The 25,927-nt window shown below is 54.1% G+C and overlaps 1 protein-coding gene across 6 annotated transcripts in view; it reads left to right on the forward strand.

Moving 5' to 3' along the window:
- The window catches only part of ZNF385C (zinc finger protein 385C), a 69,156-nt gene that overhangs the window by 15,354 nt on the left and 27,875 nt on the right, over positions 1–25,927 (forward strand). For 4 of the 6 annotated variants that reach the window (XM_071450626.1, XM_071450624.1, XM_071450625.1 and 1 more), the window contains exon 2: positions 9,049–9,297. The exons of 1 other annotated variant lie outside the window; for it this stretch is intronic. In XM_071450626.1, the coding sequence (XP_071306727.1) occupies positions 9,049–9,297 (249 nt within the window). Of the gene's footprint in view, positions 1–9,048; positions 9,298–21,863; positions 22,028–25,927 lie in introns of those variants that run through there. One more of the 6 variants, XM_071450629.1, reaches the window with a different exon arrangement.

A 25,927-nucleotide genomic window follows, 5' to 3' on the forward strand; every position in this document is an offset into this window, starting at 1 on the left:
CCTCCACGGTGTCTCCTTCAGCCGGGTTTCAGCTGTCCTGAGCGGGGCTGGGATCTGCTGATTCAGGGGACAGGCAGCCCTGCATGCGGCGTTAATGATCTTGATGTGCAAAGGAGAGGACAGCGGCACCGCGGGATGCTCCCTGCCCTCCCCGGAGCCTGCAGGATGTCCCAGTGCCCTCCAGCCTGTGGCAACGGGGCTCAGGGGAGCCCCACGAGCATCTGAGGGTAAGAACTGGGCATTTGGGGGGTCAGAACTGAGGGCTGGGGGTGATCTGAGCCCTGTGCGTGTCCCCGTGCCAGGAGCCAGCCTGCAGAGCCCTTGAGGAGAGACAGCTCCCACTAATCCTTGCTCTGATGGTTTATGGACTGATCCTAAAATGTGCCTGGCTGTGGCATTAGCAGAGCATATGTCAGGCTTTGGGGGCAGCTGGTTTGATGCAGTGTTATGAAATGCTGGAATGCTGCAGCCATGGCCAGGCCCTCCCAAACCTGCAATCTGCCTGGGTCTGCTCAGGCCAGCACACTGAAACCTCTCCTGATGCCACAGCAGCTCCCCTGGGCCACCTCCCTGCCTGGAGCAGAGCCCCCTGTGCCCTTCCCATCCCTCCACCAGCACCCAGAGCCCCTTCTTGAAGTTACACAGGGAATTCTCTGTGTCCAGCCTTCGATGCAGCCCCATTCCCCCTGTCCCCTGTCACTGAGAGCTGCTGGAAGTGGCAGCACCCAGTGCCCCTTTATGAAGTTACAAGGGAATTTTCTGTGCCCAGCCCAGAAAGCTGCCCCATTCCCCCACCTCCTCTGTCAGGTGTGAGCACCCAGTGCCTCTTCATGAAATTACACAGGGAATTCTCTGTGCCCAGCCCAGAAAGCTGCCCCATTCCCCCAAGTCCCCTGGCACTGAGAGCTGCTGTCAGGTGTGAGCACCCAGTGCCCCTTTATGAAATTACACAGGGAATTTTCTGCACCCAGCCCCATTCCCCCATGTCCCCTGTGAGGTGACAGCACCCGGTGCCCCTTTATGAAATTACAGTGAATTTTCTGCACCCAGCCCCATTCCCCCATGTCCCCTGTCAGGTGTGAGCACCCAGTGCCCCTTTATGAAATTACACAGGGAATTCTCTGTGCCCAGCCCCATTCCCCATCTCCCCTGTCACAGAGCTGCTGCCAGGTGCATCCAGTGCCACTTTACGAAGTTACAAGGGAATTTTCAGCACCCAGCCCCATTCCCCCATGTCCCCTGTGAGGTGACAGCACCCAGCGCCCCTTTACGAAGTTACAAAGGAATTCTCTGCCCCCAGCCCCATTCCCGTGCCCCCTGTCACTGAGAGCTGCTGCCAGGTGCACCCCGTGCCCGCTCTTGGCTCAAGGTGGCCGCTCCGGTGCCACCCGTGCCAGCTGGCATGCCACCCCCCGCCCCGCGTGACAAAGCTCGGGGCTCCTGGGGACCCTGCAGAGCCTCGGGCACCGGGACGTGCCCGGCTCCGCTCCGGAGGCTGCTGATGAGCGCTGATTTAGTGGCGATCGAAGCGCGTTTGAAGCGCTCGGTGAAACCCGAGCCAGGCGCCTGCAGCTCTCCAGGCACGGGGTGCGGTGCCCCGAGGTGGCACAAGGGCAGACCCGGGCGGGCACGGCCGTGCCAAGGGCAGGGCTCCTCACCAGCACAGGTAGGAGCCTCCCGTGCCAGGCGGGGGCAGCGGGTGCTGCCTTTCGGAGGGCTGGGGTGGGCTGGGAATGGCCCGTGCCGGCCGTGAGGGCGCTGGGAGGATGGTGGGGGGCTCTGGGGGTCCCTGCTGGCTCTGGAGGGGGCACAGCCGGGTGTGGCAGGGCATGGCAGGGGCAGGATCGCAGGGCTGGGGATGGGATGCAGTGAGTGGAGCTGGGCTCGAGGGGCTGTGGCAGCTCGGGGGCTCCTTGCAGGTGTGGACAGGGACAATGGCGCTGGTCCTTACTCAGGGGGGTTGAGGGAATTTTGTCACAGCTCTTGGTGGCCACTTTGATGCCAACACTTCCTTTTACTTCTGCTGCTTTTATTTACTGTTGTGTAAATGGGAGGCAAGGAGGGTGCATTCAGTAGGATGTAACCTATTGAACACAAATAAGGTTTTTTTTTTCCTCCAGATTTCTTGCTCTCTTACCAAGTTCACGCGCTTTCTGTTCAGGTGGTGCTTTCCCTGATTGCTGAATGGAGAGATCTCCCCAAAAGCTCTTGTCAGGTCCCCTCAGCTCTGTGGCAAAGGCAGTTTGGCCTGGGGGGAGGTTCTGGCCATGTGTGCTGGCTCTCTTGAGTTCAGTCCAAACAAAAATCCCACGGGACACAAGCTGGTGCTGATGGCAGGAGGGAGCACGAGGGTCCCTGCTGGGGTGGGACACCCAGAGAACATCCCTGCACAGATGTGCATGGAAATTCTGTCCAGGCTGGGATAGCAGCACTCCCTGTGCCTTTGTGGGTCTGCCCCACGTTATTCAGGACACAGGAAATGAAACACAAATAATGGGAATGAGAATGGGAATAATGGGGAAGGAGCTGACCTGCATCAAAGCTGCTCCCTCATCAGGATTTTGGAGCTTGGCCAGAACCCCACTGCCCTGCTCATGTGCCTCATGCCCAGCCAGAGGCTTTTCTGGGGTGCTGTGGGGTGCTGTGGGGTGCTGTGGGATCCTATGGGATGCTGTGGGATCCTGTGGATGCTGTGGGGTCCTGTGGGGTGCTGTGGGATCCTGTGGATGCTGTGGGATCCTGTGGATGCTGTGGGGTGCCGTGGGGTCCTTTGGGACACTGTGGGATGCTGTGGGATGCTGTGGGATCCTATGGGATGCTGTGGGGTACTCTGAGATGCTGTGGGGTGCTGTGGGATCCTGTGGGGTGCTGTGGGGTGCTGTGGGATGCTGTAGGATGCTGTGGGATCCTATGGGATGCTGTGGGGTGCTGTAGGATCCTGTGGGATCCTGTGAGATGCTGTGGGATCCTATGGGATGCTGTAGGATGCTGTGGGATCCTATAGGATCCTGTGGGATGCTGTGGGGTGCTGTGGGGTGCTGTAGGATGCTGTGGGATCCTATGGGATGCTGTGGGGTGCTGTGGGATGCTGTAGGATGCTGTGGGATCCGATGGGATCCTGTGGGGTGCTGTGGGGTGCTGCTTCAGCACAGTGTGTGGGATGGAGCCATTGCAGTGGCTGCAGCCCGTGTTGAAGTTGTGGTTCGTGGATTTTGCTCTGCATTCAGGAGCTGAGTGAAGGATGGCCCAGCACGGGGCTCCTTCCACAAACCAGCAGCCACAGGGACACCCCTGTGAGCCCTGGCTCTGAGGCAAGGGCAGCAAGGAGTGCAGTGTCCCAGGGTGTCCCAGGGCCCGGGGAGGTGCCATTGGTGCTGCTCAGCCTGGTCACATCTGGGCAGGGGCGGGTGAGTGGCAGCTCTGCCCCATCTAGGAGAACCCTCGGGAAGGTCGCCCCAAAATTTGCCACTGCTTGTGGTCCTCCTGCATGGAGGAGACAAAACCTCATCGCTCCTGGGGAGGGGTGGGTGGTGGAGCTGGGATGTGGTGACCCCGTGAGCTCAGAGCCACTCTGGGGGTGTCACTCAACCTTCACCCTGCCTCAGTTTCCCTCCTGTGAAAGGCAACACCCCCCCCCCCATCCCTCGGCCAAAAATTCCTCGATGCTTTGCTAAAAAAGTGAAATCTGTCCCAAAGCGGGCGCCAGTCAGGGCACTGCCAGCCTGCACACGTGCCACAACCTGTCCCTGTGACCTGTCCCAGCCACCCGTCTGCGGCCCTGACACCCGAGAAGCAGAACAGGCACAGAAGAAATTAAGTGAATGAGACAACAAGTGTGTGTGCAATTAGGACAGACCTTCAAACGCTGCCCCGGGGGCCGGGACAGGAGCTGCTGCCTAATCAGAGCAACAGCAGTGCCCGTTCTAAAGACGAGGGAGACTTTGGGGATACTTTGTCCACATAATGTTCCAATTTTAGCTCTGCGTCCTGGGATGTAATTGCATTAAAAATACCCGGGGAGGGGGAGGATGCCAAGGGCAGCCGGCGACCTGCCTGGGCTGGCTGTCCCCGAGGCCCCGGCTCACATTCCTGCTGCTGATGGGCTCCCAGATCTGCTTTCCGGTCGTTCTGTTAATGGTTATCCTGGGAAAGGCTCTGCTGGCAGCCGGGGGGAACATCTCCCGCTCCTTTGGGCAAGATGAAACAGGAAAGACCTATCAATAGGATTGCCTGGCAAAAGATTTTCACAATATGGAAACTGTAAGCGAGATTGAAATGAAAGCAAGGTTTGAGATCCCTCAGTTAATGAACAACTGGAAAACAATGGTGTGGCCAGCTGAAGGTGATCCCCTTGTGATGGAACAACACCCTCTGCTTGCAGACAGGCCCAAGGGGCAGAGCAGACCCTGCCAGCTCGGCAGAAGGGGCCCAAAGAGGAGTTTTTAGAGTTTAAAATGTAACACAGGATGGTAATGTAATGATTCTTATAGGCTGTATGGAAATGCTATAGGATTTGTATCTTGTACTGGATTGGTTAGTGAGAATTGGAATATTCAACACAGAAGAAGATTGATGGTATTGTAACGGGAACTTCACGCTCTTACCCCTTTTACTCTCTCATCCTCTCATCCTCTCTCCCCTCTCTTCTCTCAGTCCTGCTCTGAGCTGTGCCTGGCAGCTCCCAGCAGGGCCCTGCACCCAGGCCCTTTGCAATAAACCCCAAATTCCTGACCTGGCTGCAGAGATCTCTGCTCTCCATCCATCCCCACCTTCCCAGCCCCTGCACTCCTGTACTGCAGCCTGGAGGTGGCCCCGGGTGTCCCCATCCATGGCTCAGCCCAAAGGAGCGGCGGGGTGTGGGACGGTCGGGACTGATGGAGAGCAGAGATCTCTGCAGCCAGGTCGTGGAATTTGGGGTTTATTGCAAAGGGCCAAGTGCAGGGCCCTGCTGGGAGCTGCCAGGCACAGCTCAGAGCAGGGCTGAGAGAAGAGAGGGGAGAGAGGATGAGAGGGTGAGAGAGTAAGAGGGTAAAGAGCATAAGAGAGCGAGGTTCCCGTTCCAATTCTATAAATCTTCTTCTGTGTTGAATATTCTATTTCTCACTAACCAATCTAGTACAATATACAAATCCTATAGCATTTACACACAGCCTATAAGAATCATTACATTACCATCCTGGGTTACATTTTAAACCCTAAAAACTCCTCTTTGGCCCCTTCTGCCAAGCTGGCAGGGTCTGCTCTGACCCCTGGGCCTGTCTGCAAGCAGAGGGTGTTGTTCCATCCAAAGGGGATCACCTTCAGCCGGCCACACCATTGTTTTCCAGTTGTTCAGTAACTGAGGTATCTCAAAGCTTGCTTTCATTTCAATCTCGCTTACAGTTTCCATATTGTGAAAGTCTTTTGCCAGGCAATCCTATTCATACAAGGCTTTCCTGTTTCACCTTCCCCAGCACTGCAGGAAGGCTCAGGCTGGGGCTGACACCCGCTGGGGAGAGGGTTAGGGTTAGGGGTGGGGTTTAGGGTTAGGGCTCACCGGCTGTGGGGTGAATGGCAGCGTCCCCGCCTTCGGTCCCCGCTGTCCCCGGTGGCGGCTCCGGGACCGGGCGCGGAGCGGCGGCGCCACCGCGGGGCTGCGGCCGGGGCTGCAGAGAACCGAGTTCAGAGCTTGCAACTCTTCCTTAAGGCTTTGAAGGCCTCGGGTTTAGGTAATCCTAAGTTTCTTAGGTGATGGAAAGTGGGGAAAACGCCAATCGCTTGTTTTTAAAATTTTGAAAGTTTAATAGTAATAAAATGGTTATGAAAATAGTAATGCAATTAGAGTGATAATGATTTGGACAAATTGAATTAGGACAATATGAGACAATAAAGACAAAGAGTTACAGACAGTCCAGGTACCTTTTCTGGGCAGCATGAGCCCGAAAAAGGACCCACGTTAACAGAGGATTAACCCTTAAAAACAACAGCCTGTTGCATATTCATACACCTCATACATGATGCATAAATTGCATTCAAACACAGGATTCTGTCTGGTCATCAGCAACTTCCTTCTAATCCTAACAGCGCCTTTGAGGCAGGAAGAAGTTCGTTTCTTCTGATAAGAGGGCAATAAATTCTTTTTCTCTGAAAGATTCAGGTGTCCTGTGGCTGCTATCTGGTGCGAGTACCTCATTCCTTTCTTAAAAAATCCCACTAACGTAGTTCTCATTTTAACTACAAAAGTTACCTTTTAATTACAAGACTACATTTATTATTAAAATCTTAATACAGCACTACTAATCGACACATCAAAACCCATATGGTAAATATCTGCCTAGAGCCATATAATATGCACTTTTCACAGTCAGGATTATAGGGGAGATAGGAAGGAGGGTGATGGACATGGTGGTTGAGGTGGCAGTCAGTTAGGATGCTGGCTGGTTTGTTAGTGTGTCACTGATGTGGTTTGTGGTGCGTGTGGGGAGTGTAATTGTTGTGCAGGTAAAAGAACAGGAAAGGAGGGAGAAAAGCAGGGAAAGGAGGGAGAAAAGTGTGGCTACTGGGGCTGTGTCTTGCTCAGTCAGTTCTTGAATGAGAAGTCATTTGGGCAGGAATCCTGTGAAGGGAAGGAGCCCCGCAAGAGAGAGCAGGGTCAGTGTCGGGGTCTCTGCTGCTCACAGTGACCCCAGGATGTGTTAGAAAGTCTCTTTGCCCAGCCTGGCGCTTGAAGAAGCAGTCAGGGCTCTTTATTTCTCGGTCTCAAGGTTGTTTATTTTATTTTATCTATAAAAAATTTTCTCCTGCCCTGCCGAGGTCAGCTCAGCAAGACAGTCCAGGCACTCTGCCTGCCCTGGGGCAGTGTTATGTCTTTATACTAAAAACTACACGTACAATGTTCACAATTACTTCCCAATACCTATCACCTATGTTAGACAGTGAGCTTCTACTCTAAACCAATCCAAAAGTGCCACCATCACAGCAGAAGATGGAGGCCAAGAAGAAGAAGGAGAAAGGCTGGACACACCCAGTTCCCTCCATCTTGCTTCCTGAACCCTCATACCAAAAACCCTAAAATCTACTTTTCCACCCCATGATAACTTCACTATTATTCTACCTAAACTGTTGTGGCTTGCTGATCTTCATACAAAGTTGGTAATTTGCTCCATGGGTCATAATGAAAACCACAGGGGCATCTTGGGCACTGTGCCAGGGTCTCTGAGCCCCCTGGCAGGGGTCTTGGCTGCTCAGGACAGCCAGAGGGATGTCCTGGGTCCTGACAGGTTAGGAGTAGTATTGTGTTTAGTGATGGGATTTTGGTCCATGCAGGTATTAGGGTCCATAGCTTTAGGACTTTGATTGTATTTAGGGTGAGGAAAACGGTTGCAGTTATTATAGTGTATAGGTAGAAGCTGAGGAGGGTAAGTTTAGGGCTGTAGATAATAATGACTGAGAGCCTGAGAACCAAGCCCTGGCAGCCTGTGGGATGCTGAGTGTTGGAGCCAGTACCTCCAGCAGGGTTTGCACAGCCTGAGCCGGAGCCCCCGGTGCGGTCGCTGCTGCCCCAAGTCCCGCACGGGCTCCATGCAGCCCTGCCCAGGCCACAGGGCCATCCTGCAGGGCACCCTTGGGTGCTGCCAGGGCACCCCCAGGCTCCCCAGCCCCTGCCCTGGCCCCTTGCAGTGCCTCGGGGGTTTGTCAGCCCCGGCTGCCAGCTCGGGGCCGTAACTGGATCCCAGGGCTCGGGTGACCTTCGCGCCTCCCAGGCCCTGCTGGGTGTCCCAGCCATGCCCAGCCCGGGCTCCCTGCAAGGCAAAGGCTGCTGGAGGCTGTCCCCAGCTGACCCCAGGCTCTCCATGAGCTGCTCTTCTCTATGGTGTGGCTGTGTGGGTCTGGGGCTCTCTCGGGGTCTCTGCTGCTCAGAGTGACCCCCAGATGTGTTAGAAAGTCTCTTTCCCCAGCCCGGCAGTCAAAGAAGGAGTCAGAACTCTTCTGTTCTCATTCTCAAGGTTGTTCATTGTTTCTCATCTATAAAATTTTTTCTCCTGTCCAGCTGAGGTCCTCTCAGCAAGACAGTCAGAGTCACTCTGCCCATCTTTTATCTTTTTATACTAAAAACTATGTGTACATTATTTACCATAACTTCCCAATACCTATCACCTATGTTAGACAGTGAGCTTCTACTCTAAACCAATCCAAAAGTGCCAACATCACAGCAGAAGATGGAGGCCAAGAATAAGGAGAAAGGCTGGACACTGCTGCCAGTATGAACCTGTTGCCTCCAGCTAGATCAACCCAGTCAGTCCCAGTATGATGCCATTCGCTCCCAGTTGCTCCCAGTCTCCCCAGTATGGGGGATGATGTGCAGGGTGCGTTCCCAGCTACTCTCAGACACCCCCAGTGTCAATCCAGTCCCTCCCAGTATGATGTCAGTCATATCCAGTATATCTCAGTTACCTTCAGTCATTCCCAGTTCCTCCAGTTTGCTTGCAGCATGATCCCAGTTTCTCTCAGTTGCTCCCAGTAGCCCAAAGTGTGATCCCAGTTGTCCCCTTTCAACACCAGTATGAGCCCAGTAAGCTCCAGTATGATCCTTGTCACATGCCAGCACTCCCAGGATGGTCCCAGTGTAATCCCAGTTACTTCCAGTCTCTCCCAGGATGGTCCCAGTGGAATCCCAGTTACTTCCAGTCTCTGCCAGGATGGTCCCAGTGGAATCCCAGTTATTTCCAGTCTCTGCCAGGATGGTCCCAGTGGAATCCCAGTTACTTCCAGTCTCTCCCAGGATGGTCCCAGTTGCCTCCAGCATGGTTCCAGTTACTCTCTGGATCAACCCAGGCAGTCCCAGTATGATGCCATGTGCTCCCAGTTGCTCCCAGTCCCCCCAGTATGAGGGGTGATGTGCATGGTGTGTTCCCAGCCATTCTCAGACACTCCCAGTCCCTCCCAGTATGATCCAGAGACGACCCCAGCGTGCTCCCAGTAGGAACCACTCGTGCCCCACACGGTGCCAGCTGCTGGCAGCCGCTCTGTCCCTCTGTCCTCACAGTGGGTCTGTCCTTCCTCCCGCAGGCATGAAGCGCCCCCTGAGCCCATCCCACAGCCCCGAGGGCGCGGTGCAGCTGGTGGAGGAGCCCAGCTGCCCCCCCAGCCAGCCCGAGCAGCGCATGAAGAGGGAGAAGAAGCAGCAGTCGTTCACTCTTTGCGAGGTCTGCAACATCCAGCTCAACTCAGCTGCCCAGGCGCAGATCCACTACAACGGCAAGTCCCACCAGAAGCGCCTCAAGCAGCTAAACAAGGGGAAGATGCCAGCAGCCCAAGGTAGGAGCCCACCCAGCAGGTCAAGGTGGCCCAAAGGCTGCCCTTGCTCTGCCACAGCTGCTCTGTTGGGCTCAGGGAAAGTTTGGAGGTGCTTGGTTTTGGTCCTTGGCTCTCGGGGCCTTTCTGGGTCGCTGCGACCCTGAGATTGTTAAAAGTCTCTTTTCCCAGCCTGAGCGCTTGAAGAAGGAGTCAGAATTCTTCAGTTCTCGGTCTCAAGGTTGTTTATTGCGTCTTATCTATGATAAAATTTTCTCCTGCCCTGCCGAGGTCCATCCTGCAGGACAGTTCCAGGCACTCTGCCTGCCCCCGGGGCAGTGTTATGTCTTTATACTAAAAACTACCTGTACAATATTTACAATTCCTTCCCAATACCTATCACCTATGTTAGACAGTGAGCTTCTACTCTAAACCAATCCAAAAGTGCCACCATCACAGCAGAAGGTGGAGGCCAAGAAACAGAAGGAAAAAGGCTGGACATGCCCAGCTCCCTCCATTTTGCCTCCTGAACCTCCATACCAAAAACCCTAAAATCTACTTTTCCATCCCATGATAACTTCACTATTATTCTACCTAAACTGTTGTGGCTTGCTGATCTTCATATAAGGTTGGTGATTTGCTCCACGGGTCATAATCAAACCCACAGGGGCATCTTGGGCACTGTGCCAGGGTCTCTGAGCCCCCTGGCAGATGTCCTGGGTTCCCACACTTGGTGTCTGTCACTTGCTGCAAGCACAGGGCTTTCAGCCCTCAGGTGGTTTAGGGCCCAAGAGGCCAAGCTGCCCAGCAGAGAGACGGACACATGTGGGTCTGTCCATGTGGCTGGTGCTGCTCTGTGTGTGTGGGTGTCTCCTTGAGCTCTGTAGATGGTTTGTGCAGTGGGGACATGCGTGCCCAAGGCTGTCAGTTGTTGGGATGCTGCTCCTCGGGTGCCAACCTGACCCTCCAGGCTCCTGCTGTGCACTTCTCCTGTACCTGTGCTGAGTTTGATCCCAAATGCTGCTCAGATCTTGGTGCTGAGGCCCCTCACCTGTTGGCTGTGCAGGGATGCTGCCACGTGCAGGTGCTGTGCTGCTGGGCAGGACAATGTGCAAGGGCAAGGACTCACTTGCCCTCTGTGCCATCTGCCAGCACTCACCTGGCTGGGCCCAGCTGGCCGCTGCAGATTTTATGCACAAAAGCAGGGAAATGTGCCCAGAAATGTCACCCTGTCACCATGGCTGACCTGCTCTGCCTGAGCCTTTGGCTGTGAGGGTTTTGTCGTTAGCAGCAAACCAAGGGAATTGCACAGAAATCACAGAATGCCTTGGGATGGAAGGGACCTAAAAGATTACATGGTTCCCTGCTCCTGCTCTGACTAGAGACTGGGCAGGCTGGAGCCATGAATTCCTAGCATGGCAATAATCATGTGTGTGCCAAATCCTGCCCTGGCTGGTGCTGGTTTTGTTTGGGATATGCAAAGGAGCAGGTCTCTCCATCAGCATTACTGACAGATGGAAATATTGCCAGCTATTTTAATGGGGATGGGCCTCATAAATTCCAGCCTGCAGCTTCCAGCTTCTCCCCTCAGTCTGCTTGTGGCCTGATGGGAGGCTGTCCAGGGATGCATTTCCTACTGAGCCAAAGAATCCTGGGGCATGCCAGTCTGCTCTTTGTGCTTCTGCACCGTCCCTGACTCTGCCAGTGTGGGGCTCCACGCTGTTGGTCCCACAATCTCTGCTCTGCCAGGCATGGCACAGCCATTCCTGAGTGTGCAGGGCTCTGATCTGCTTGTGTGGAGAAATTGCAGGCAGCAGCTGCTCCCCGTGCCTCCCCGTCCCTCCCGTTCCTGCCGGAGCTGACCTTTCCCTGCACTTTTGGTTAAAAATGTCACTTCCAGCGTTGTCACTGCGAGCCTTTCCCAGCCTCCTGAGGTGGCTGGGAGCTGACTGATGTGACTCCTGTGTCCCCCCTGCACTGGTTTTGCCACTTGTCTTGAGGACAAGTGCAGGACAAGCTCCTGGTTGGGCTGGCAGGGCCATGGGGTGCTGGGGATGCCCTGTCCTGCCTCATCACACTCCTCTAGGAGCCCTTCCCTGGCCAGACCTGCACTTTTAGGTGCTGAGAAAATGCATCTGCCTGCAGTTCTGGCAGCTGTGACCCCTTCTTGGGCAGCTGGGCTCAGCCTGGCACAGCCCACAGACAGGAATGGGTCCCCAGTGGCGTGTCAGCACTGGGGGAGGCTTGGATTAAATGAAGTAATTGAGTTCGACAAAGATGGGCTGTTCCTCTGGGCTGGAATCTCTGCCTCATGCTGGCACCTACAGCCACATCCAAGGCAGCTTCCAGCCACCACTGAGTCTCCCTGCTCCCCTCTGGCTCCTGGGATCTGCTCTTCCTGCCCGGGCTGTGAAGCTGCAGAGGAGCAGCACTGGCAAAGATGCCAATCAGTGTCATTGCAATTCCTTAGCTCTGTGGCAGAAAGCCCCCAACTTAAAAACAAATTATTGCTTGTTAGGCTTTTCGCTTTGCAAGACAAACCCCAGATCCTTGCTGATTCCACCGTGTGGAATCATGGTGAGGTGGTGATTGGATACGGGGTGGTCACAGATGAAAGACGTTTTCGTGCCGCAGATGCCAGTTCTAATCCAACTGGGTCACGAGTGATTTAATTACTGCCTGTGATTGCCCAGGGAGCCCAAGTGATCTCAGTTTGCTCTCAGAGTCCTCAGGAACCAAACCACAGCCTGGTGCTGAATGAGCAGGAGGAGCTGAGCCACCCCAAAATGGGCTGCAAAAGGGGCATGGGCAGGGGGCTGCTGCTTCCCCTCACCCTGGATCATCTCTGGGGCTCCCATCAGCACAGGCTGAGCTGGAGCATTTCAGAATTTACACCCTGATCCATTGCTCTCCCCCTCATCCTGGATCATGTCTGGGGCTCCCATCAGCACAGGCTGAGCTGGAGCATTTCAAAGCTCACACCCTGATCCATTGCTCTCCCCAAAGGTCCTTTCCAGTGTCTCAAAGAAGTCATGGGATGTACAGAACAGCTCGTGCTGCTACCAGAGTGCTGTCTCTGGGCTCTGCCAGCCCCCATCTCCCTCAAAGGCAGTGGGAGCACTCTCCTTTGGAGCACCAGCCTCTGGATTCCCTGGCAAATCTGAGCTGACAGCAGCAGCTCATACCCCTTTGGCCAGGGTCTGTGGGAAGGACACTCTGTTCAGGCATCTCCTCTCCCCAGGAGGCTTCACACAAACCCCAGCTCAAACCATTTTTCTTGGCTTTGGAGGCTGCTGAGCTGCTCCCCCAACCCAAATGCCAAGGCAGGGCTGAAGCACCTGGAGGCAGCTGTGCCCTGGGGCTGGTTTGTGTCCCAGGCTCTTCCTCCTCTCCAAAATCCATGGAATCCTGTGCCTTGACCCTCTCCCTGCTGTCACCCTGCCTCACACTGGGGCTGCCTGGTGCTGTCCCCCCCTCAGCCCGGAACAGCAGCTCCTTGCAAAGGGAAGGGTCCTGGTTTTCCCAATTATGCACTGAAATGTCTGTCCGTGCGTGTCTGGGAGCAGGGAGGTTTGAGATGAGCAGGGAAATCGCTGTGACAGCTTCAGCATCACTGAGCAGGGCCCCTGGCAGGGGACATGGGGACCCCAGGGGACTCAGGGGGGCTGGCAGCTGCTGGCAGTGGGATTATCTTGGCTTCCACAGGGGGTCCCAGCTCCCTGATTTTGGCAGCTGGCAGGGATCCCACTGCCCTGGAGTGGCTCCTGCAGAGCTGGGTGGCCGTGCATGGGGCACTGAGGCTGACCAAGGAGCCTTTGTGCCTTTGGCCAGGCTGGGAGAGCCCTGCTGAGAAACAGCTCCTGCAAACCAGCCAGAGCAGCAGCTGGGGTGGAGAGCAGCAGAGGGAGGGGGCTGCTGGCTCTGGCCGTGGCTCTGGTGGGGTGTGAGCCCACTCCACGCTGCTGCTCCGTGATCCTGGGCCATGCTCCTTCTCCATCCCCTGCTCTGTGGGCTCTGGCACCTCATCCCCAGCTGCTTTCCCTCCTCTCCTGCCCGCTCTGCTCTCTGCTGTGGCAGCCTTTCAGCTGTTCATTACCCAGCAAACAGTGCCAGGCCCTTTCAGCCATGTTCAGCTGGGCTTTGTCTGCAATAATCCCGAGGTATTGATTTAAATTGTTTGCAAACACGTGGGATTAGGGTCTAATTGGGACTAATCGGGCTGCAGCAGTCGTGGCACTGCTGGCTTGGGGCTGGGACATTCTCACATCTGCCCCTGATGGAGCTCCCAGCCTTGGTGCTGCCAGGACCTGCTCCAGCAATGCCAGAGGAAATGTTCTTTTTTTGCTTCCTCCTGCAGGAATTTGCTGCTCTCCTTCTTTTGGGACTTTTTTTTTACAAATTTGGCAGGGACAGGCTGGCATGGGAGCCACTTCAGTGTCCATCACCAGGTCCGCTGGCAGCACAGCACAAACAGCACAAAGGGGATCCATAAATCCCCTTTATGGATCGGCCATTGGGAAGTTTGGGACCATCCCAAATTTCCCAATGGCTGATCCATAAAGGGGATTTAACATTTGGCTGGGACAAGCCCTGCATCAGTGCCAGGTGCTGATCAATACCTCGTGCCCGAGCAGCACCAGGGCTCAGATTTGAAGCTTCTGTGAATTTATGAAGGACAAACATAAGGAATCCTCCTGCTCCATTGGCCTCGGCTGCTCCCTTCAGCTTTGAGCAAAGATGAGCAAAAATAGCTTTTCACATCAGATTTGAATAACCTGGAATCTCAGTGGGAGAAATAGAATGGGTTTTTTTTTCATGTCTTAAAGATGCTGGCTGGGATCAGGAATAATTTGAAGAAGCTCAGTTGGGTAATTGTACATTTTCCTTCCATGATAATTGTACATTTTCCTTCCCTCTGCTCACTCCCAGGCTTCTCCCTTCCCGCTGGGGCACAGGGATGGGGTGCAGGGATGTCCCTTGGGGCTCCTGGGACAGAGCTGGGAAGGCTGAGAAGGGGAGGGATTTACCCCTGCCACTGGGGACTGGCAGAAAAGCCCTGTTTCACTAAATGCTCTTTTTTTTTAACCAAAAAAATCCCTCAGTTTCTGTGGGAGAAGGGACCTGTGGGTGCCATGTGAGAGGCTGCACACGAGCCCAGACCCTGTACATGAATCCAGAGCAAACTGCTCCCTTTCCAAATCCTCAGAAAATACCCCATTAGCTTGCTGTCCCTCTGAAAAGCCCAGCTATTCAGCTTTCTGTGGATTAATAACTGTGGCATAATTAATCTCTGATTTTATTGAGTCAGTTACTTCAAATAGGAAAGGAATTGATTAGTGGTCAGCTTTGGCTGGAAGGTTTTTGTGGTGTGCAGCCTTCCCCACCAGGACTCTGACCTCTGCCTCTGCACCCCAGTTCTGGTCAGAAATTCAGGGATATTTTTCCTTGACACACTCATTCTAAAAAGTTCCTTTAAATTTAAACTCTTACAGAGAAGCTGCAGGGCTTTTCTTGTGCTGCTGGGGCATCAAGGAGGTGGGAGCCTCCCATGGCAGGGGCTTGGGTGCTCAGGTGGATGCTCCAGCTTAAGAAATATAGAGAAATACAGAGACTAAGCCAAAATATATTAAAGTTAGATAATATAAATCAGATGTTATCCTTCTTTGGGCTGGTGGGGGCTGCCTGAGCCATGAAGGAGGTGGGAGCCTCCCATGGCAGGGGCTTGGTTGCTCAGGTGGATGCTCCTGCTTTAGAAATATAGAGAAATATAGAGACAAATCCAAAATATATCAAGGTTAGATAATATAAATCAAATATCATCTTTCTGTGGGCTGGTGGGGGCTGCCTGGGCCATGGGGGTGTCAGGCTGCCACTGATGTGGTGCTGGCAGAGGCTGTGCTGTGCTGCTGGCAGTGGAGATTTTTCTCCAAAAATATCAGTAGGAAGTTGCCTGGTGTTATTTTTAAGCCCTGCAGTTGTGAGCCATTCCTCTTTAATGGTGGATTTTGCTGTCACTTTCTTGCAGTGGGTTTGCTGTCAAGTTGCCTCAGTGTGTGTTTCACAGCCACTCAGCTCAGGGCTGCCACACGCGTGACATTCATTAGAAGTGGATTAAGAACAACAAGGAGCACAAATATTTCACAATTTCCCATGTAGCATCAGCTCAGCAGATTTGGAAGAGGAAACCTGGCATTTCTTTTAAGCAGGGGAAAAAAAAATGGTCAAAGCAGCAGCTAAATTGTGAGTGTGTCCCAACTTGTACCTGCTGGTCCCCGTCCTGAGAGAGCTCTGAGCCTGAAGGGGCCTTTTCCAGAGCTCCATCAGCAGCTCTGAGCAGGGGTGAGGTCCCCAGGATGGGGTGATGTCCCTTGGAAGGGTGTCTGGTGCTGGGGATGCTCTTGTGGCCACCCCAGGCATCGAATCCAAAGTGTGGTGGCAAGGTGGAACCCTCTGCCCCGTCCCTTCCAGGAGGGCCCTCCTCAATGAGATGGAAAATCTTACACTCTCTCTCTCTCTGAAACTATTTCAGAATTAATCCAAACTGTCTTAAAGGTGCAAAACTTATTATTCAGCACATAAACAGAACAAGACAATGGGGGATAAAAGCATCATATAGTCAAATATAAAACTATATTCATCATATAGTCAAATATAAAAGCATTGTATAGATATTGAAAATATCTATATGATACTCATCATATAGTCAAATATAAAAGCATCATATAGATATTGAAAATATCGATATTCAATATAGATAGATTTCAATACAGATATTGAAAATATCTATATGATATTCATCATTTAGTCAAATATAAAAGCATTGTATAGATATTGAAAATATCTATATGATACTCATCATATAGTCAAATATAAAAGCATCATATAGATATTGAAAATATCGATATTCAATATAGATAGATTTCAATATGGTTATTGAAAATATCTATATGATATTCATCATTTAGTCAAATATAAAAGCATCGTATAGAGATTGAAAATATCGATATTCAATATAGATAGATTTCAATATAGATATTGAAAATATCTATATGATATCCATCATATAGTCAAATATAAAAGCATCGTATAGTTATTGAAAATATCGATATTCAATATAGATAGATTTCAATATAGATATTGAAAATATCTATATGATACTCATCATATAGTCAAATATAAAAGCATTGTATGGAGATTGAAAATATCTATATGATATTCATCATATAGTCAAACATAAAATCATCAAATAGACATTGCTACCAGGGTAGTTCAAAACCACACTGAAAGCATTAGGTGGGGGATCTTTCAAAAGCTGGGAGCAGCATCTGGCAAAGGCCACCTGGTTAGTGAACACCCGAGGCTCTGCTGACCCAGTGGGCCCTGCCCAATCTGAGCCTTTGCACAGAGTAGATGGAGACACAGTCCCAGTGGTACAGTCGGATCGTGAGCCCTCTCCACCTGGTCACCCCTAAGAAGAACACTTTCCACTGGGGCCCTGAGCAGCAGCAAGCCTTCGACCACAGCATCCCAAAAAAACCCTCAAACCACGACAAGCATGAGCATCCCGCTGCTGCATCCCGCAGCTGCATCCCGCCGCTGCATCCCGCAGCTCCCGCTCCCTCGCGGCTGTCACAGGGGATTAGAGGCGCTGCATGGAGCGGGTCGTGCCCGGGCTGTGCGTGCGAGAGCTCCGCGCCCGCCCCGTGCTCCGGCGGGGCCCCAAAGAGCCCCGGCACCGAGCGGGGGGGACCGCGGAGGGCTGAAGTGGCTTCTCAGCGATGGAAACGCGGCTCATCCCCCTCCGGCATCCAGCCTGGGGCTCCCCTCCGTGCCCGCTGTGTCTGTGTGTGTGTGTGTGCCCGCCCGGGGGCACGGGAGGAGCGTTTGGAACCGGGAGATGGGGAGGGGAGGGCAGGAGGAGGGAGGGGGTTGTGGGTAGTGCAGAGCTGTCACTGTGATTTAGGGTCGGCTGCTTAAACTGTTTTATGTTGCCAGACAGTAAGTCGTAAGCAATATAAAATTCTCTCTGAAGAGATGATCTCCCCTCGTCATGCTTCTGCCTCAGAGTGAGCTCTCCTCTCCATAACCCCGTGGTGCCAGTGCAGAGGGAGAAAATGGGATTTTGGCTTTTGTGGCTGTGTCCACAGCCTGGGAATTTGGGAGGTCCAGAGGGCTCCAGGGCCCTGCTCTCTGGGGCTGGTGATGCTGGGAGCAGAGTGGTGCAGAGCTCTGGGTGAGGGATTGGTGCTGGTAGCTGTGTGTCCTTCCAGCACAAGGGCTGTGGCCTTTCCCTGCAGCCTCCCTGGGCTGCCCCAGCTCTGCTTTTGGAGCATGTGAGTTGGATCTGTTGGATCTGTTGGATCTGTTGGATCTGGTGGAGCTGTTGGAGTTGTCAGAGCTGTTGGAGCTGGGCTGCCTCTGCCTGCAGGCACTGCCTGCTCACCTCAGATTCAGTTCCCTTCCTTTTTCATGCCCCTGAGTTATCACTGCTTGTGGACAGCTTGCCCACAACACTGCTCCAGCTCACCTTTGGTATTGTCTGCAGCCACAGATTTACAAGGAGCAGTTTTATTTATCTGGCTCTTGCTATGCCAGCCTGAGTGTCTCGGTGTGGTCTGAGCTGTGGCACTGAAGTGTTTGCCCAGATGAGCTCCCTGGGCACCCCCAGCTCCTGAGGGGCCAAAGCTGAGCAGGAACCTGATGGGCAAGACCAGAGACAGCATCACCCTGGCTAATTAGGCATCCAGAAGATTCTGGGTAGTTGGCAGCCCAGGAAATCTGCATTGGGCTGGGGGGGAACCAAAGTGTGGTGGCAAGGTGGAACCCTCTGCCCTGTCCCTTCCAGGAGGGCCCTCCTCAATTAGATGGAAAATCTTACACACTCTCTCTCTCTCTGAAACTATTTCCAGGTGTAATTTCCACCCCTTTTCTTGATAATTAAATATTTCTAGGTCATCCAGTTTCTCCACCCTGTTCACAGACGTGTCCTGGATGCCTTTGTAATTAGCCATCTCCCTGGGAAGGACGATGAAGGTGGGAGGCATCATTCCACCACCAAAGCCCTGCCCACCTTGGCTCATCCTTGGGGGTCAGAGCTGGGGGTCTGTGTCCCCCAGGCTCGCCAGACCCCTCCACTGACACAAAGCTCCCAGGTTTGCTCCACATAAAAGCAGAAATCCGTAGGAATGATTCATTAAAGAAATGGGGATTAATAAGAATTATCTGGGTGGGCAGTGTGAACTCAGCAGTTTGGCAAGTCTCTGTTTACCAGGGGGGTCATGGGGGACTGTGAGCCACAAACCTCACTCTCTTTGTGTGGGAAGCCCCTCGGGGGAGGAGGATTCAGCCCTTAAAAAATGTTACTTTAATCCTGAGCAAACTCAGGAGCAGGAAAGGTCAGTGCCTGCCTTCCTGGGCCGGCAGGGATGAACCGCCGGCGGCTGCTTCAGCCCGAGCCTTCTGCTTCTGAGGGGGCTCGGGTTACAGAGCAGGAGAAAACTGATACACATCCTCCAGGTGGATCAGTCCTGATCCTATCTGGCGTCTTTCACCCCCAAATTATACCCTAAACCCTTGGTGAACAAAGTCAGCCAGAAAGGCTCTGGAAGGCTCAGCAGAATGGGGCAGGGAGCAGTTCTGGCTGGGTTTTTATCCCTGTCTCCCTCCTCCTTTATTCATGTGTTCATTGCCCAGTTCTGGTCTCTTTTTGCTGTCTCTGGAGTCTAAGGCTGGGAAGAGCCAGTCCTGAATGTCCTCAGCAGACTTGGGCAGGGAGCAGTTTTAGCTGGGCTTTTATCCCTGTCTCCCTCCTCCTTTATTGATGTGTTCATTGCCCAGTTCTGGTCTCTTTTTGCCAGGCTGCCTCTGGAGTCTGAGGCTGGGAAAAGCCAGTCCTGCACACCCCTCAGCCAGCAAAGAATTAAACTCTGCCCTCAGTAGGGTTCAGAGTAATCCCTCTGTTGTGGTTCCTGGAGCCTGAACCCTGTGAATTGGTGACATTGGTGGCACAGCTGAGCCCGAGCACCCTCCCCTTCTCCCTGCCCTCCCTCCCTCCCTCCCTCGTGCTTTAAGCCACAGGCAGGATTTGAGCAGACCTGCCCAAGCAAGCCTGGCTTAATGCATGTTTGGGATTTGCCTCTCCCGGGGTGGGTGTGATGAAGAGCTGGGGCTGGGGCCATTTCACAAGAAACCCTCTGCTTCCATCCCCACACTCGTGGGGTACTCAGCCATCAGTGCCCCACACGTGGAGATCAACCTGTGGTGGAAAGTGGTGACCACGAGGGGCTCTGGCATCTGACCTGTGTTGGCTCTGGGGTTTTTTTAGGGCCTCCCATGTGATTGTGGAACTTTTTGACCCCCTGGGCACCGTTTCTCCGCCACCTCGGGGTAGATTCCTCAGCAGCTTCATCCCACAGAGGAGGCTGTGGGGATCTGCAGCCTCAGGCTTTGCTCCCTGGGACGGGGATGTGGGTCTGGACCCTGTGGGAGGGTTTGTGCTGCTGCCTTACACCAGCTCTGGGGTACAAATATAGCAAGTTATGGACAAAAATGGACAAATATAGCAAGTTATGCACCGGACAGACCCACAGTGCCGAGCTGGGAAATTCCAGTGATGTGCTGGGTTGGGCTGGGAGGGCCGGAGGCGTTAATGGCCAGGGCTGTAATCAGCACCTGCAATTAACCCCAGCTCCAGCTGGCCTCAAAGGCTCGGCCACAAAGTGCTGCATCCCACACCCCCTTCCAGCCCTCCGTGTCACTCCAGCTCCGCGGCAATGCTGACCAGGACCTGCTGGCCTGGCTGGGATAAATGCAGCACGAACCACAGCCGGGAGAGGATTTATTGAGGGAATTGCTGGGGAGAACTGAAGGGGCTGGTCAGGGCAAACGGAGGATGGAGTGGGGATCAGGGCTGTGCATGGGTCCAGAGGGGCTGCAGGTCAGGGGATGCCGTGGATTGTGGTTATCCCTGGGGAAAGGAGAACAGCATCGTTCTGGGATGGAGGAGCCCCCTGCTCCTCCCAGTCCTTACATTTCCAGCTCCTTGCAGTAACACCAAACCCCTGATGACATTAAACAAATTAATATGGGGTTTAAATAGCCTGCAGGGGGCCGGGCCAGGCGTGCGGGGCCAGCTGTCAATCCCGGATTAGCGAGTGCCCCGGCTAAACTTACTGCTGTGTTAACGACCCTGACAACAACACCCGCCCTGCCCGGGGCTCTGCCAGGCTGCCCGGTGCCAGCCGAGCCAGGCTGAGGTCTGGGACAGAGAACCATGCTGTGCCCTGGCCCTGCAGCAGCACCCAGAGGGGCCCCGATGGCTTTAGTGCTTTTCAGTGCACCAAAATTCTGTGATTTACTCCAAAAGTGCCCAGTCTGGCAGTGGCACATGGGCACACTCAGGCATCTCATGGTTTAAAAGGTTCATTTTCACTCTGTATGGCCCAGTGGTTTCTGCCCAACTCCTTGTATTGTTTGACTGGAGAAAAATTTTTCATTCCTTCCTTGTTCTTGTCTCCCGTTCAGGGAGGCAGGGGAGGTGATTGTTTCCCCTTTTCACGAGCAGGTTTTTCATTTCCCTGTTTAAAGGGCAGCAATGTAAGCAAGACATGAGCCTCACCTCCTGAGAAGAAGCCAAAAATCAGCACAGAGAAGGTGCTGCCATGAGGAGCCAAACTGCCACAGCCCTTGCTGAGGAACTGATGGGGAGGGCAGCAGGCGTGAAAACCCCAATCGTGGGGGGCTGAGCATCCCAATCATAGAGGGGCTGAGCACCCCAATCTTGGGGGGGGCTGAGATGAGCACCCCAGTCGTGGGGGGCTGAGCACCCCAATCTTGGGGGGGGCTGAGATGAGCACTTCAGTCATGGGGGGCTGAGATGAGCACCCCAATCGTGGGGGCTGAGCACCTCAATCGTGGGGGGCTGAGATGAGCACCCCAGTTATGGGGGGCTGAGCACCCCAGTCATGGGGGGGGCTGAGATGAACACCCCAATCATGGAGGGCTGAGATGAGATGAGCATCCCAATTATGGGGGGCCGAGCACCCCAATCGTGGGGAGCTGAGATGAGCATCCCAATCATAGAGGGGCTGAGATAAGCACCTCAATGATGGGGGGCTGAGATGAGCACCTCAATGATGGGGGGCTGAGATGAGATGAGCACCCCAATCGTGGGGGGCTGAGATGAGCACCCCAATCGTGGGGGGCTGAGATGAGCTCCCCACCCGGGCCAGGCTACCCGTGTCCACTGGTGCCACCCCCCAAGGGTTGGGGCAGACCCCGTGTGTTCCCAGCACTCAGGGCTGGGGCTGAACGAGCAGGGACCCAAGGCAGGGACCCGGTCCCTGCTGCCGCCGAGCCTCTCCCGGGGGTCCCCACAAGGACATTCCCAAGGGTCCCCTCCCCGACCCCACAAGGACATTTCACCCCAAAGCAGTCACCTGAGAGGGCTCTCGGAGCCACCCCGGGGGTGCCGCTCAGGGTTCCCTCCCCTCGCCCCAAGTTTTGGGGTTCGGGCAGCCCCGGCTCGGGGGCGGCTGTGCGGGGAGGGGGAGTTCCCGGTCCCCCCGCCCATTTCCACGCCGATCCCCGGTAGTTTCTCCCCCCGCGCTGCTGCAGGGCCGAGGCGGGGCCGGACGCGGGGCGAGGGGCGGCGGGAGCGGGGCTGCGCCCGCCCGGCCCTGCCCGCAGCTCTGCCCGGCGAGCGGGAGGCACCAGCAGCGCGGAGGAGACGCAGCCGCATCCAAAATGCTCCTAGGTGGGTGAAACGCAACTTTCCCGCAGCCTCATCTCTCTCTCTCTCCCCGTCGCCTTCCATCTCTCTCCTCTCCATCGCTCCTTCATCCCCCGCTCGCTGCTCGGGGGTGCGGCGGGACCGGGGCAGCCGCGGAGCTCCGGGGGTCGGTGGGGTTTGAGGGGGACCGGGCATCGCCTCGCCGCTGTCCCGGGGCTGCTGCTCCCAGCACGGCCCCGGTTTGAGCGCTCCCGTCTTCTGCCGGGTTCCTTCAGCTGGAGGAAAGGGCACTTTTCGGCGTCCGAGCTGTTCTTCATGGACACAAAAACAGCGAATTGGTTCTTATTTTGCTGGTAGCTCTGCGCAGGTTGTGTATATGTGTGTGTGTGGTGGGGGGGTCTCTTCTCCGCTTTGCGATTTTGGCCACTAAGTTAACTCTAAATAGTGAAACATTGAGGTGGGTTTTTTACTGCCGGGTAGAAACCCCGGGAATAAGCGGTACTCAAGGAGTCCGGGCTCAGAGTGAGGGGCTGGGAATGGGCTCGGCATCAAACTCAACTCCTGATTCACCTGTGGGGTCTCCATCCTGTTCCTAGCACGGCTCGGCACCCCAAATTATCCTCATGAGATTTTCCTGTTTCTAAGCAAACGCTGTCGTTCCCATTCCTTATTGCCGTTCTGCCTGAAAACCCCGTTAAAGAGCTGCTCGTGTTATTTGCATCAGCTGAGGCTGTACCCTACACCCACAAAATGGTCCCTCCCCGCCCAGCACACAGGCAGCCTGTTCCCTCGGCTCCCAGCCTGCTAATCCTAATTACTTACGGGCTTCAAACTGAGTTTGACTCACTGCATCTTATTGATTTTTCCCAGGGCTGCAAAAAGAGGAGGGAAAAGGTTGTGTGCTGACGGGGCTGGATTTTGCCCTTGCTCTTTGTCTGGGTGTCAGCTCCAACTCGTGCTCCTGCTGCACCTGCGACACAAACGTTGGTTCAATGCTTTTTGTGTGATGTGAGGCTGGGGGAGAGTGACCAGCAGTGTCCTTGTGAGGGTGGCCAGGCTTGGAGCAGCGGCAGCGAGCGGGATGTGGCGCTGCTCTTGGTTCTGTGTGGATTCGGGGCTGGTCATTTCAGTGGTTTTGTTATTATCAGTGTTAACTCTGCTGGGGAGGGAGAGTGGCCCCTGGCTGCTGGCAGGGATGGGGCTGGCATGTCCCTGTGGGCAGCAGTGCCACTTCTGTCTGTGTGTGTGTGCTGTGCACATCTGTAGGCTGCTGTGCACTCTCTTTCCCCTGATAACATTTCCTTGTGGGTGCCCAAGGGCAACCAAGCCAGGAACATGGATGTTGTTAGCCTGGCACATCAGTCAGGTGCCCATGGATCAAGCTGGCCCCAGCCGAGTCCCGTGGATCAATTTGATTTTTTTCTAATAGTTTGAAACACAATCTTTTCTCTGAAATCTCTTTCCCTGTCTCTCTGGAACGTGTAACACTACTCGGGAAATTTATCTGGAGTACTTGTCAGGCAAAGCAGGCTTGAAAGACAAACTAAAGTCCAACCCCAGAGCTTGCTTTTCACTCTGTGGCCTCAGATACAGAGGAAATATTCAATACCCACTAAAGCTTCAATTTTGAAGTGTCTTGGGCTCACTGATGTTCCCCGTGTTGCTCCAGGGGGAGGAATCTGGTGCTTTCATGGTGATTCCAGCCCCCTCAGGACCTGTGGGGGTGACAGTGTGGGGAGCCTGGCCCCACTGAGCTGCTGGGTTTGGCTTTGGGGTTCCTTTGGCAGATGGTGGGACCGAGCTTTCCCCGTGCCTGTTTTGGGTGGATTTCCCTGCAAATGCAGCAGTTGTTTTTATTACTGGGGCTTGCTCCAGGCAATGTCCTGGGGGACACATCTGCCCCTTGGTTTCAACCCTGAGCAACACTGGGAGGGGGGCACAGGGGGCTCTGACCTCCTCCAACAGCCTCAGCCTCCCCTTCAGAGTATTTTTAGACCAAGCTGTCATCTAATCTTGACCTCCAGGATGATGTGGGCTAAAAAATATCACTGTGTCTCCAGCATCAAGCCGAGGATATAATTCACAGATCTCTTTAGTCCGTTTTTAATTATGCCTCACCTTGCTGCAGCAATGAACTGCTAACGAGTATTTTGGGCAAATGTGAACTTTTTTTTTTTGAAGTTTCTCAGTGCTGATGCTCCTGGCAGGTGCTGGCGGCACTGAGGCTTTGATGGTTTGTTTCAGCACCCACCTGATGTCCCTGAGCTTGTAATGACTGCAGGGGCTGGGGATTTAGCAGATTGCTTTTTTTTTTTCTGCCTTTCCTGAGCGGGATGTTGGAAGGAGTGGGCTGGCTGCTCCCACTCTCCTCCTGAGTGATTATATTAGCATGGCCTGGGTAGGAGTGGCGGAAATTACAATGAAATACTAGAGGTAGGAAATAAAAATCTAATTAAAAAAGAAGAACAGATGTGTGTCATCTCCCAAAGCCTAGGCAGGACCATCCTGGCCATGGGGCAGCTGTGGTTGCAGGGGGTTTGTGTGCTTCAGCTGCTGGGGAGCTGTGCTCAGGGAATAATGCTGGGAGCAGAGGGGAGGTGAAGGGCTTTGGTCTCTCTAAAACTTGGGAGGGGAAATATGTGAGAGGATTGGGATTTGAAAGCCCTTTTGGGTGCCCCAGGACTTGCCCTCCTGAAGTCTGAGTTGTGCCCTTGGGGCAATTCCCCTTTTCCCCCTACCCAAGCAAAGCTGGGACTGGCTGAAGCCCAGGTGGTTTCACTGCTCAGGGGGGCTTTGGGGACAGCTGTGCCACTGTCACATGCATTTTGGGTGTCACCACGGTGGTCTGTGTGCCCTGGCACGTCTGGGATGGCACTGCTGAGAGGAACAGCCCAGCAGGGATGGCCACTGACCTACCAGGAGGCCCTGGCCGAGTCACTTACCCTCTCTGAACCTGGCTGTCTTCTCGTGGGTCTTCCTGGCTCTCTGGGGGCTCAGTGCCAGCCCAGCCCCAGCTGTGTGAGGGAGGCACCTGCCTTCAGGTGCTTCAATAATAGAAATCATTAATTTTCACTGCTAATGGAAGAAATGCTGCACTATGAAAAATGTGCGTTGGCTTGGAGGCAATTCAAAAGGCTGGTGGAGACAGGAGCCCCTAATTTGTTCCAAATTGGTTATTTCACTGGAATGGTGAGAAAGCATCAATCTGAGGAGCTTTTCTCCCTTTTCATTTCTGTCAGCCGTTCCTCAGCTGTAATGAATTGGACTTGGCTGCAATTTTTACAATTTAAACGGTGCCCAGAATAAAGGCTGAACTGATGGGGGGCTCTGCTGCACTCCTGAGCTCTCCATCTCTCAGGAGGACCCTGGGAGGGGTGGGCAGTGGAGCCCGGATCAGGGTTCAGTGTTTGCCACCTCCCTTCAGGATGAGCCCAAATCCCTCCTGAGCCCCTGCGGCAGAGGCTGGTGGGGTCTTGGCTGGGCTGCCATGGCCTGGCAGCACTGCTGGCTGTGACACAGGGGACACTGAGCTGACTGGGATCTCTGCTGGGGGAGGCATCCCTAAATGCTGCTTTTTCGGATCATTACCTGGCAAATGGGGAGCGTTGGGAATTAAAATCCAAAGGGAGCTGGGCTCAGTGTTTGTGGACAAGGGAGGAGAAGATGCTCTTGATAGAGCAAGGCTGAGAGCCAGTTTTGCTCCTCAGCAGCTGTTTTTGATATCAGTGCTGTGGGGTGAAGTTCCCTGTAGCTCCTGGGGAGAAAGATGCAGCCAAGCTGCCTCCCAAGGACCAGGTGCATGGACTGGAGGAAGCCCAGGGAGCGAGATCACCCTGTCCCTGCTTCTGCTCCTTGACAAAAGGGCTTTGCCCTTCTCAGCTGCTGCTCAGAGGAGCCTCAGCCCAGAGCTGGGGTCGCCGGCGG

Source organism: Agelaius tricolor, unplaced genomic scaffold (genome assembly GCF_023055355.1).
Source record: "Agelaius tricolor isolate 1412-34295 unplaced genomic scaffold, bAgeTri1.0.p SCAF_31, whole genome shotgun sequence".
NCBI classification, from domain to species: Eukaryota; Metazoa; Chordata; class Aves; order Passeriformes; family Icteridae; genus Agelaius; species Agelaius tricolor.